This window comes from Exophiala aquamarina (genome assembly GCF_000709125.1).
Source record: "Exophiala aquamarina CBS 119918 chromosome Unknown aczIA-supercont1.6, whole genome shotgun sequence".
NCBI classification, from domain to species: Eukaryota; Fungi; Ascomycota; class Eurotiomycetes; order Chaetothyriales; family Herpotrichiellaceae; genus Exophiala; species Exophiala aquamarina.
The window spans coordinates 33,052-45,256 of NW_013550582.1; the positions used below are offsets into that span (position 1 = coordinate 33,052).

The 12,205-nt window shown below is 50.7% G+C and overlaps 5 protein-coding genes across 5 annotated transcripts; 2 read left to right on the forward strand and 3 right to left on the reverse strand.

Annotated features, from left to right (window-relative positions):
- Window positions 1–316: 316 nt before the first annotated feature.
- Window positions 317–1,030, forward strand: A1O9_07439 (uncharacterized protein; the record flags this gene model as incomplete). Its single annotated transcript, XM_013402995.1, has 1 exon — window positions 317–1,030. One exon carries the CDS (start codon window positions 317–319, stop codon window positions 1,028–1,030), a length of 714 nt encoding a protein of 237 aa, XP_013258449.1.
- Window positions 1,031–2,098: 1,068 nt separating this feature from the next.
- A1O9_07440 (uncharacterized protein) lies at window positions 2,099–2,813 on the reverse strand (the record flags this gene model as incomplete). The annotated part of the gene is made up of 2 exons (XM_013402996.1): window positions 2,099–2,418; window positions 2,471–2,813. The coding sequence occupies 2 exons, from the start codon at window positions 2,811–2,813 to the stop codon at window positions 2,099–2,101; spliced, it is 663 nt and encodes a 220-aa protein (XP_013258450.1).
- Window positions 2,814–3,501: 688 nt separating this feature from the next.
- On the reverse strand, window positions 3,502–5,870 carry A1O9_07441 (uncharacterized protein; the record flags this gene model as incomplete). The annotated part of the gene is made up of 2 exons (XM_013402997.1): window positions 3,502–3,825; window positions 3,870–5,870. 2 exons carry the CDS (start codon window positions 5,868–5,870, stop codon window positions 3,502–3,504), a joined length of 2,325 nt encoding a protein of 774 aa, XP_013258451.1.
- Window positions 5,871–8,371: 2,501 nt separating this feature from the next.
- On the reverse strand, window positions 8,372–9,358 carry A1O9_07442 (uncharacterized protein; the record flags this gene model as incomplete). The annotated part of the gene is made up of 1 exon (XM_013402998.1): window positions 8,372–9,358. One exon carries the CDS (start codon window positions 9,356–9,358, stop codon window positions 8,372–8,374), a length of 987 nt encoding a protein of 328 aa, XP_013258452.1.
- A 395-nt stretch (window positions 9,359–9,753) lies between these two features.
- On the forward strand, window positions 9,754–10,932 carry A1O9_07443 (ornithine carbamoyltransferase; the record flags this gene model as incomplete). Its single annotated transcript, XM_013402999.1, has 1 exon — window positions 9,754–10,932. The coding sequence occupies one exon, from the start codon at window positions 9,754–9,756 to the stop codon at window positions 10,930–10,932; it is 1,179 nt and encodes a 392-aa protein (XP_013258453.1).
- Window positions 10,933–12,205: the final 1,273 nt, after the last annotated feature.

Here is a 12,205-nt window from a genome sequence, read left to right on the forward strand (position 1 = left end):
ATACCAGAAAGTCAAGAACGTTCAAGTTGGGTGGGTGGTGTTGAAGGATTTCAACTGAGGCAGGACGAACATGTTGCACGTGGCAGGCTGGAGGCATGACTTAAATGTCTTGTCTGACGGCTTCCTCCCAGCAAAACCTCGAAGGACAAATCCCCGTCAGACAGGGTATATAATTTGCCTTGGGATTTACTTTCTTCCGCGTCTCTCTTGATTTTGAACGAAACATCGTCCCTGCACCACCTCTTCAGAGCCTACCTGAAGTGCTACCTGCGCTTCCAACCCCCCCTCAACTTTCTCTCGACAGACCACCCGTCCAATGGACTACCAAAACCGAGCAGGCTCAAAGTTTGGCGGCGGCGGCGTCGCCTCACATTCAGCGACTAATGCAGACCGTCGAGAACGACTACGAAAGCTCGCGCTCGAAACCATCGACCTTGACAAAGACCCCTACTTCTTCAAGAACCATGTCGGCTCATTCGAATGCCGCCTGTGTCTCACCGTGCATCAAAATGATGGCTCTTATCTCGCACACACTCAGGGTAGAAAGCATCAGACTAATCTCGCGAGGCGAGCCGCCAGAGAACAGAAGGAACTACAGAAGGATGGCCAAATGCTCGGTGCAGGCATGATGGGCGTGCAGGTGCGAAAGAACATGGTCAAGATTGGTCGACCCGGTTACAAGATCACCAAGATTCGCGACCCGTTGACACGACAGGTCGGCTTGCTTTTCCAACTTCTCTACCCTGAAATCTCTACAGGGGTGGAGCCCAGGGTACGCTTCATGAGCGCATTTGAGCAGAAAGTTGAAGACCCGCCCGACAGGGATTACCAGTACTTGCTCGTCGCTGCAGAGCCCTATGAGACGTGTGCTTTCAAGTTGCAGAGCCGGGAGGTGGATCGGCGAGAAGGTAGATACTGGACTTGGTGGGATGCCGACGCCAAAGAATTCTGGTGCCAGGTTCTCTTCAAGACGGAGCGAGACGAGAGATACAGCAATGTCCCAGGTCTGGCTCCTGCAGTTAAGAGGTGATCGAAGCGATGAATGCTGCATCCCACATTCCGTTTCGATGATAGTGCTCCTCCATCGCGTATTGCCAATGATTGAGCCGATTGCCTATCGTCTATCCGCCATCTTTTCAATCTCGGACACATACGCAATACCTCAACTTTGCGGCGGAGAGTACTCTCGCCATTCTGGTAACATCCGACCAGACATCCGACGCAACCGCAATTGGCATGCACTCGATGCATCGAAAGCCACGAGAGAACGCCCATCCAGAGCCGATGGAATTACCTGAACAAGGCCTGTCTATGTATGTCACGCATCAGAGACCTCGCAAAGATGTGGGCAATCCCTTTGATGTCATATGTACATCTAGATCAGATAACCGCAGTCGTCGCCACTGTTGGTGCCGAGACAACCGGCCTATCATAAAATGGCCACGTATACGAACAACGTGGCTCCGCATGGAACAGATTTAAAGGAGGAGATGATCAGATAGGATCGACTACACAGGTCAGGTCGTTTGGTGACGGCTCTCTGTCGTCCGATCAAGAACGCTCTCCGCCTGGCGGTTGAGCTCGGAGCTGGGAAGGAACAGATGAAAAAGCAGAGTTACGTGGTGCAGAATGTGCATACGGACAAGTAAAGGAGATAGAAATTAGTTGGTCTCTCGCCAGATTGTTGTGATCAAGATACCTACCCATCTGGCCAAATGATACATGAACTTTGTATTTTGTTTGAGTGAGTACCGCCACTAACAGGTTTTCGCTGTGTCGAAACTGCACATCGGGGATTGCACCTAGCCGACCTTAAGAACTAGCCACCTCACTTCGCTCTTCTTAACTAGGGGCAAGATTCGCCGCTCTCACGCACCTCCCGGTCAGCAGCGCTCTTGGACCACCTTGCCGGTCTATCCACCCTGCTTTTCAAATATGGGGGGCTCCCCTGCTGACCCGAGTGCCACTTGTTCCAAGCAAAAAGCGATTCTCTGCTATACATCAGCTCTCCTGTCGATACTGACTCAGAGCCATACACGCAAAGACCTCGTAAGATTTCTGGAGAGCTCAGTATTTTGTGCCTGTCCACGTTCGCGTCTCAGTCGCTAGATGCGACTTCCCTGCTTGTACCCATGCCAAGGACCTCTCCCGTGGTAGGGACCATAGCAAGTCCAGAAGGGGTCGGGGTATGGGTGGATTGCGTGAGAATGTCGGTAAATTGGAAGTGAAGCACGATTCTGAACTCCAGGGTGTGGATCTCTATCGAACGAAGCTCGGGGAGGAGAGGCGTGACTTGACGCGGTATGCACATGGCCTGGAGTGCTTCGTGCGCCACAGCATGTTTGTTGATTTGCGTTTCGTAATTGTCACAGCCATATGCTGATGTCTCGGATAGCTTCCCCTCCACTCGTTCACTCACTAACAGAGGTCGCTGAGCTCGCACTGGTCACATCACTCCCAGCTTCGCTACATGTGTCCCCACATCTTAGATCATCAACGACTTCAAGCTTTAACCCCTTCTTCGCAACAACAGCACCAGCTCTAGCACCAGCAAGAGTCTCGCGCTGCTTCTTGGCCGCCGCCTTGATCACCGCATTCCGATGGCTGGCGCTGTACTTGGATGACTCGCCGGCGTAGTACAGACGATACGCCACATCGCTGTTGCTCGTGCCAGATTTCAGTGGGTTGACCGTGAACACAGGTCCCAGCCCCAGCGCCGGATCCACGGACTCCGGCACCAACTCCAGGCCTTTCTTCCTGAGTTGTGTGGTGAGCAGGGTTGATGATTTAGTTCCTGACTTATGTGTTTTCATTATGTAGCGAGCACCTTGTAGCGTTTGTAAATTTTCAGTGCCAGAGGAGGATACTTTCGGATAGGTCGAACCACGAAGAACGGACAAAAGGGAGAGGGAGAACTAAATATCTGTGTTGTCTTGTATGTAAGCGATTGGCCAAAGCACGTGACCGGTAGGGTGCCCGCCTCGAAAAGATTTCTCGAAGCCTCCGAATTTCCGCCGCGTGATTCTCATTTCGCGGAAAGGTGGCAAATGTCCCTCAGACCACCATATTTTAACAATCACAGGCGAATGCCAATTGAACAATCTCCTTCAGGGCAAGGCTGAGCTCTCTTTCCAATGACGTACTTCCATCAGCGCATCCGAACTCGCGTCGACGCCGATTGATGTCCATCATACAGGCGTTGCAAGGAGCCATCAAAGCCGTCAAGTGACTGTTGCGTCGCCGGTAATATTCCCAGATCCCAAACGGTCGTAGCACATATCTACCGGTAGACTGCTCTGAACGCTCTATGTAATGAGGATTCGATTCAAGATCTTCATCGCTATCTATTTTCAGCGGGGCGTACTGACATTGATGGACCTGTGATTCAATAGACGTAGGAACGGTGGTTTTTGTTTCAGTGAATTTCTTTCGCTTAGACATTGCCATCTCAGGTGCATATGATTCTCGCGGTGAAAAGTTGTTGCGTGTAACTTCTATCGTCTATAGTCGTATCTTCGCACCGAGGCCCTTTCCTTTATACCAGAGGCGTTCCCGCCATTGGCCGATTCTCACCCCGACATCTGCGTCAGCGTCCACTTTCAGGGTGCCACCAAGTGCATCTCGGATCGTCCCGAGAGCATTTCCGCCCCATTCAACTGGCAGTTTGGGTGTGACATTTTCACCCACCTCGATGGCGAAAGGATATTCCCAGTTGATAGTACCAACCTCCGAGCCGTTGTAATATGCCGCAGCTGCAATATCGGTGATAAACAATGCGAATGGGGAGACTAGGACGAATGTTGCCGTTGACGACAAGATGTGCATCTGTATCATTAGCCAGATGTGACAGCATGATCACATGTTCATACCGTAGTTTCCTTTAAGAAATGGCCAAACAGTCTGGGAGTTGGTATGGTCAATTCAAGTCCAACGTCGGGAAATTTCGGAATGGACCCGGCGTGGGTTTTCACTGTCAAGGAGGTGTTGTAGCCAGACACAAATTGTGATAACCACTCTCTACCGACAGTTCCAACCTCCCAGGATGTCCTTATGGTGACCTCGTTGGGACCAGGTACGATATCCGCGGATGTCCAGGCATAGCCAACTCGAGTGTGATTGACGAGAATGCTGACATTGCAGTAGGGGACGGATGCGGAATACTCGGTCGGATTTGTCACATTAACCCTTGCCTGTAGAGTCAATGCATGTTCGGACGTATCGACGATTTCCATACCCTTGATTTCCGGCATCTTAAACTCCCCTCGAAGAGGCTTGATGAATATGTCCCCCTTTGCGGGAATATTTCGCACCACAAATTCCCCAAGCGCAGTGTTTGTGTTGACGTCCACTTTGGCATGGACCGAAAGAGAGACACCATCACCAAATAGCAGTTCATGAACAACGCTCGTGAAGACGGAGTCATCAGAGATGATAAGTGGAGCATTCTTGACAATCGATTCTACCAACAAATCCTGATCGAACTTGGTTGCTTTTGCAGATTGCCATTTATGCAAATCGAGGTTTCCCAGCAGATCACCTTTGTAGAAAACCTGGGCTTCTGCTCGAACTCTATCCACATCCATGTTGACATTCATTTCAGCAGGGAGGCCAACCAGGACCTTGACAACAGCCGAAATCTTGGGATATGTTTCAGTTCCGGGATCGGGGAGCGAGAAATGAGTATCTGCTAGGGAGAAATTCTTGATTAAATTGTCAAACTGATGTTCTGGAAGTGGGAATGGTAGGATTGTGTCTTTCAAGAGATTTCCAATCCATTCTGGTGTACTTTCGTCTTGGTCACCACCACGGATGTGGATAACGGTCTGTCGTCCCCCTAGGTAGTCGGCAACGAAGCTATCCAATGGAGAGTTTCTGGACCCTGGGCAAGCCGAAGTGAGAGATGTTGGCAATTGCTGGACGATGCCGGTGACTTCAGCGGTAATGTTCTGTTCGGGGGTAATGTGTATGACGTTTGTTTTGGCCCTCCCCAGAACAAGATAGTCGTTGGAGCAATCGGGAAGTAGCACTTCAAATGCCAGGCCAGGAATATCGAAGTTCACTGGATATGCGTTGGCTATTGAAATCACGGCCATGGCTTTGAGGCCATCTGGATGTCCTGGCATTCCGTGTTCGGCGAATTGCAATTTCTGAATGTCAAAGGCAGGCACTGTTGGAACATCATTTCCCTGAAGTTGCAAGAAGTGGGTGATAGTCTGTTTGCCCGCGTTGATGAGCCCACTTCGTACCGAAACTCGTGCAATCGCTTTGACATTCAAACTTTTAATTTTCCGGTCGAGAAAATCTCTCGCAATTCTTCGAATCCCATCGACATCGCCGGGCTCAAGATCTGCAAAGAAGTCGACCTTGTTGTGATGGTGATTTCGTATATTGAGCTTTATGGGAGGAATTGTGGCAGAACCCAGCTTGATATCGTCGTAGTCCGGTAGGAAGACATCTACCTTCGATTTTCCACTTTTAATTTCCCTGGCGACCCATGTGCCAAACCTCCCAAGATCTCGTGTTGCTTTGTGCTCGACTCTTGAAGCATCCATGTACAGGTCCCCCTGTATCCTCGCACGAACACCGAACGAAGTGAAGGAATCAATAGAGAGCTTAGTGGATTCGAAAACGATGCCCTCCTTTGCATACTCTTCGATGACCGAGGGAAGGGCAAGACCAAAGCATATTGCAAGCACAGCAGCACACAGGATGGTCAGAGCTGCGATAGTGGGCCATCTCTTTCGCCCCTTGGTCTGTGTAGCATCGAGTGAGTCTGATACAGACGATGGACGGTCGGAGGGCGCATACTCCGGTCGAGAGATGAGTGGAGTCCTCTCGGATGACTGCGGTGAGGGCTCTCGAAGCGACATGATGGGACGTCGAGCAGAATATCGACCGCTCGTGGGATGTAGTTAAGGCATCGGTATTGACGTAGGGAAAGATAGTCAGAGCGTTGGCAGTGTCTTAGGTAAGAATCCGGGTGATCAGTCAAGTGGTGAGACTCGCAGTCGTGACGAGGATGAAACAAAGTCAACCTCGGGGGGGAATCCATGCAGGTACAAAACACGTGCTGCACTCCAACTGGCGCCTGCCCAGCCCAGTTGTGGGGGGGCGCTTTAACTAGGCTGGAAGGTGTGCCACCTTCCCAGGAATCAACATCTTAACTAAGATGTTTAGTTAACTCAGCTGGTTTGTTAGGGATGCCATCAGTTATGACCGAGGTCCCAGTACCACTCAGGCCGCGGCCCAAGCCACCCGTTATTTCTGGTTTTAGGGACGGGCCTTTAGGCACCCCCCAATTATGGCGGCCAATAGCCCAGGGGGGCCGGAATCGCACATGTGCCCATCGGACGTGCCATCTATTGACTTTCATTACCATGCTATAACTGTACTAATCGCCAGCAGACTTTAAGTAAGCATTCCTCAAGTGCCAACTGTATCAGATGCACTCTGTGCGTTGGCGACCTCACCGTCTCAGAGCGGACGGTGATTCAGCAAACGCACAAGCTAGTCATCAGACAACGGAACAGAAGTTTCGCTGCGCTCCTGCTCACTGAAATTGGCCACTTTGAGTGCAGAATTGGATTCATCATCTTTCATGTAAAACCCTGTTATCATGGAGAGTTGAGACATATTCCAGCCTTCATGTGACGTCTGTCTGAATGGCGCCTTTCCACTGCCGGCAGGGAGGAACAGTGGCCCTTGGTTGTTCCCCAGCTTGTCCAGAATGGCAATGTTGTCGACCGCCTTCTCTAATATCGCAAACCGATGCACATTGTGGCCATTGTTATCGCGGATGTCGTTGGTTTGGAGGGTCCCGTTTCCAAACAACTGTCTGAGCTGCCGAAGGCAAAGCAGACCTACAGTAGACGAGAGAACTGCGCTGTGCAGAACAGGCCTTCCACATTGATCACGCTGCTTGAGAGCGTTTGTGGTGTCCTCAACTTAAACAAAGGGCCGCAGAAATTCGGCTGTCGCACCAAGATGCATATAAATATGCAGAATTGAGACCCCGGCGTAGAAATAGTACGGAATTTGTGTTTCCTTGTACAGCATCAAGAACTCTGCGATAGTTGTGTCTGAGCTAGGCAGATCTGGTGTACTCCCCTTGTCCCACGGCCAGCTCTATACACAGTACTGTAGTGCTGTCAGGTTATTGCAACGACAATTGATGTCAGTTCCTTGATCAAGAGCGTCAGCCACGCGACTGAGAACCCCCCCCCCCCCCCGCTCTACTGCTTTGCAGAATTCGTTGTCAATGCGAGCCTCTTCGTTGTTGTCTCTGGCCTCTTGACATAGGTTGGAGCAAGTGGCATGTGTCGCCGTTCCTGTTTCCTTGGTCGATGACAAGCCATGAACTCTAGGTAGACTTCGTGGTAGCTCTGACTGAAGATACCTTGCTGTCGCAGCTCAAGCGCGAGAGTATTGTTGTCATGAATGGCTTGGCCTCAAACCATTTCTATCCTTGCGTTTCCATGCTGAGTCGATATGCGAAGGTCGTGACGTGCTCCTTGCCATCTCACAGGCTGCTCACAGAGCTTGGTGGTAAGCAAACGCCGGTAAAGAGGTCCGCTGAAAAGATGCTCTTCAAAATCTCCTGAGAAACTTCCGCCGCGGCCACATCATTGAGATATACTGGACATCATCGAACCAATACCGGATCTGGCTGAGGTCGCCACTGTTGACTCCTGTATTCGGGTGTGACTACCTGGTGTGAGCTTGCTATTGACTATTGTCCAGGCGGGGTCTCCTTGACGTGGAGCATACCGGTCAGGGGTTGGTGGCTTATAATGCCACCTTGTGATGGCGGAAAATGCTAATTAATCGGGAGATCCAAGGGCGTGTGCAGTGGTAGAATAACTCGTACGTAAGGCTCTTTGGACTGCTTCAGAAACAATGCTGTACTACCGAGAACTCGAAGGCTGCACGCAGTACGTACGGAGTGTAGCAACCTGACTTCAATCCTGGTGTGGTGCAGACCCTTCATAAGGCTCGGGAAGTTGGCGAAAACCCATATTAACTCGCTTCCTCATGTTTCGTTTACAGCTCTACTTTACGACAAATCAAACACAGATGTCGCCCACACAAGAAGCCCCTCAGTCACTCAGCCCCAGTCTCATAGCTGGAGCGCGCCGCTACCAGTGATGCCACTTCGATACCCAGGGGCGATGGGTTAGCTAGCGAGTGGCAGAGTACTCCTTTTCCAGTGGAGACATAAGGGACAACTTCATCCCCATCATCGTTACCTTATTTCCGATTTATTCGCTCGGACAGTCCACGAACAAGAGATAGCGGTTTTCTCTGGCATGAATCATAAACTGGTTCTGATGTTGAGCATTGTAGCGGCCAGGCGGATTTCGTTGCCTCGAGTTCAGTAGTGTTCAAGCCGACGTTTTAGGTTCGCTATATTTTCAGGGTTGGCTTTGCAGCAGCCCCCGACTATAATGCCATTCCACGTAGATCTTTCCCTTATCTCTGTAACAATCTTGAATAATTGTTCGTCCCAAGGCGCTCCGTCTTGACTGTCTCCTATCCACTGCTGTATCTCTGTGTCATACACCTTTCCACCGGCGCCATCAGGATAAATAACAAGTCTGGGTAGATTGAAGCCTTGCAACATTGCAGCCCTTTCGAAGTCTGCTACCAGCATTGAGATCTTGTGTATTTTGGTGCAGTTGATCCCGATCGCGAACGGCGGGCTCTCCCCGTCCAACATAGTTCGAACCAGATGTTCCGTGTCCGTTCCGTCGGGCAGTTTTGCGTCATCGTTTGGAAAGACGCATGAAATCCAGTACTTTTTGCCTGTGATCTCTTGCATAACACGTCTCGCTGCCCTCACTTCGTCCACTCGAGGAAGTGTCTCAAACGCGACAAGGTCAACATCTTTCCATTCCCGGCTATCGGCGAACACGTTGATCCGTTCCCGGTGGAACTCATAGAGCTCGTCTTCTACCATACCTCCATAGATTCCGCTATACTCGGTGCTAGGGACCATTGTTGCACCATAGGCGCCCAGACTGAGGGCTACTAGTCCTTGGCGATTTTGAAATGCTTCTCGGGCAATCTGCACTGCCGACAGCATCAGTCGTTTCGCTTCATCCCTGCCAATCCCATCATCTCGATTGATCTTTGTGTTTGCGAAGCCTGGAAAACTTGTCTGATACGTGGCCGTCAAAATAACATCTACGCCCACATTGGCATAATCTCTCTGCAATCTGCGAAGTATGGAGGTGTTTTCCACGAGGAGGTGGGAAGACCAGAGAGGAGTTTGCGTAGAGAATTTAACATGATGTTCATCTTCGAGGGTAGTGCCTAAGCCTCCGTCCAGGAGTAACACCGTTTTCCCCAGCAGATCCATCTCTAGAGGTATCCGCAGTAGTTTGCAAGGGCCTAGGGACTGACGGGGTCGAATCTTCGCTTCGATGGGTCTAAAATTTTAGGGACGAGGCTGATCTGGGTTTAAATAAAATCCCCGGTTGGTATTTTATGATTCGCCGACGGAGTTCGGGAGATCGACAGCTAAAGAAAGCTTGTTTTGGGAGCTCGAGTTCGAAAAATCCTCTTCTCCCATGCGGAGAATACCTGCACCCTATCCAAATGTCGCCATTGTGACTCAGAGAACTAGAGAGGGACAAGAAGCAAACTGTTTACTCTCCTTTGTGTGCCCCACACAGTCAAGTTGACTTGGCCATGATCTGAACACACATCTGGTGCCCTATTCCCAACAATCTCTGAGGTCCCAACTCAAGCAAGATGCCAGCTCTTCGGCCACTCTTACGATCTCCTAACCATCAAGTCCGTCGCCTTGCCTCGAGTTCTACTTCTACCTCCACTTCCTTGTCCGATCGGCAGTCTCCCATTCGCCGCACTTCTTCATGGTCTTCCCAGCCACCTCGCCATCTTCTCTCCATCTCAGATCTGACAGATAAGGAGTTTGCGCATCTCGTTGATAATGCCACCATAATCAAGGGACACTATAAAAGTAGATCATGGCCATTACGGAGTGCCCTATCCGGTCAGACAATAGCGCTTATGTTTTCCAAGCTGTCAACTCGTACGCGTGTGTCATCCGAAGGCGCTATTGTCGCAATGGGCGGGCACCCCATGTTCTTGGGCAAGAATGACATCCAGCTAGGCGTGAATGAGAGTCTCTACGACACATCGGTGGTTATCTCAAGCATGGTGTCAGGCATCGTCGCTCGGGTCGGTCCACACGCTGATATTGCGGCACTGGCCAAAGACTCATCTGTTCCGGTGATCAGTGGACTATGTGACACATATCATCCCTTGCAAGCCATTGCAGACTTTGCGACAATGGCCCAAACCCTTCCTCAAAGCCAAATGGCCAAGGGTCTACGGGGAAAGAAGATCGCCTGGGTGGGAGATGCAAATAATGTTCTACATGACCTTTGCATTGGAGCAAGGAAATTGGGTGTGGACGTGGCCGTGGCTACTCCGGAAGGCTACGGGCTGTCTCAAAAGATCAAGGACGAGATCAATGCGGCTGGTGATGGGGAACTATTCGAGACGACTGTGCCGGAGGAAGCGGTCAAGGGGGCAGATTTTATCATAACGGACACCTGGATATCTATGGGCCAGGAAGAGGAAAAGGCAAAACGCTTGGCCGCATTTGCAGGTTACACAGTTACAGAGGACCTGGCCCGCCGAGGGGGAGCTTCCACTAACTGGCAGTTCTTGCATTGCTTACCTCGGCATCAGGAGGAAGTTGATGATGAGGTATTTTACGGCGGACGGTCTCTGGTTTTCCCTGAAGCGCAAAACAGGCTGTTCGCTGCCATTTCTGCGATGGAGGCCTTCTTTGTCAGGCCTGGAACAATTAGGAGACATGTTGTCGGGCCGGTTTTTCGACGTGTATCGCATGGCGCCACTGCAACAAAGGTTGAAGGTGCCGTTCCAGAGCGATCTGGTTAGACTGTAAGCACTTCGATATCGAGAGTGACCTCTTGTTGGGAAGGAGAGTTACGGACTAGACTAGACCTAAAGACAAAAGGTGACCACAAACGCTTGATTAGCATACCAGCTCAAACAGTGTTGAATTCCTGAAGATGGGATTCGGCCATGCAAATAACTACTACCTTTCTCTTAGCTTCCCTGACAGTACTTGCCACTGCCATTGTGTGCTTGAGTCTGTTGATCATCGACCGAGTCATTGTCGAGCTCACGTCTTGGCGTTTATACATTCAAAGGATGCTTCCATGCCGGTGCCTCCACTATCATTAGGCAAAGAATTTGTTCTCTTCAAGAAGATTGGGAGTCTTGCTTCTGTACCGGGTACGGACTACTACTATTATTTGGGATCAGCAATGGTGTATGGTGTCCACCCTCAAGAAGGTTTATCTCAACTTGGGTTGCTTCTTCGGTAAATGCTTACCCGCAGTCATGCATCCCACGCCTCTGATGCAACTTCGGATGAACCGAGTCAAGCTGGCCTGGATCGGCCTGGAGACGAAGAGCTACTCGGAATCGAGCAGTTCGTGCCGTTCGGAGATCGGGTTGAGAACACAGGTTGGCCGTGGCAGTGGCTCCATCGTTGCCCTGTGGTCATACTGGCCAATGGGAGACTCGTACTCGATACACGTGCGCCCACTTTCCACCACACTTCTTTGCGAGGATTTCGTCGGCACAGCGTGTTCTCACCATCACCTTGTTGGTCGAAACCCCAAGATCTATTGTTGGCCTGCCCTGGAAGAGAGATTCCCGCTGTCCCACTTGGCGTCGGTGATGCCCTAGTCCCGGGCGGACGCTCGTCTATTGTTCTAGAAGCCTGAAAGAAGGAACTGAACACCAGGGTGTTCCAAGGATGAGATCGGGTCGGCCTTTATGGGCCATAGCGTTGCAGTAGGCGACGAGAATACTACTGTACCAGGTAAACATGCCTGGCTTGTTTCTCACAAGTGGCGTACCGCCGTACTTCGTTTGCGCCAGGAGTGATTCAAGCTGAAGTCTTACGAGAGCTCACCAAACAAAGTCGTTTACCATGGTACATAATACGATGAGGCCGTCATCTGCACCTTCCAAGGTCAAACATTCTGCCTTGCCACCATGTCTGCTGATCTCAGAATTAAGGACTGCCAGCAGGAAATCCTCCACCAAGGCGAACACATGGAGATGGAGAAAGCCTAAGGGTTTCGATCCTCGAAACATATTTTCTTTACTCAAAGAGACCCAATGTTGCATTCTGTCA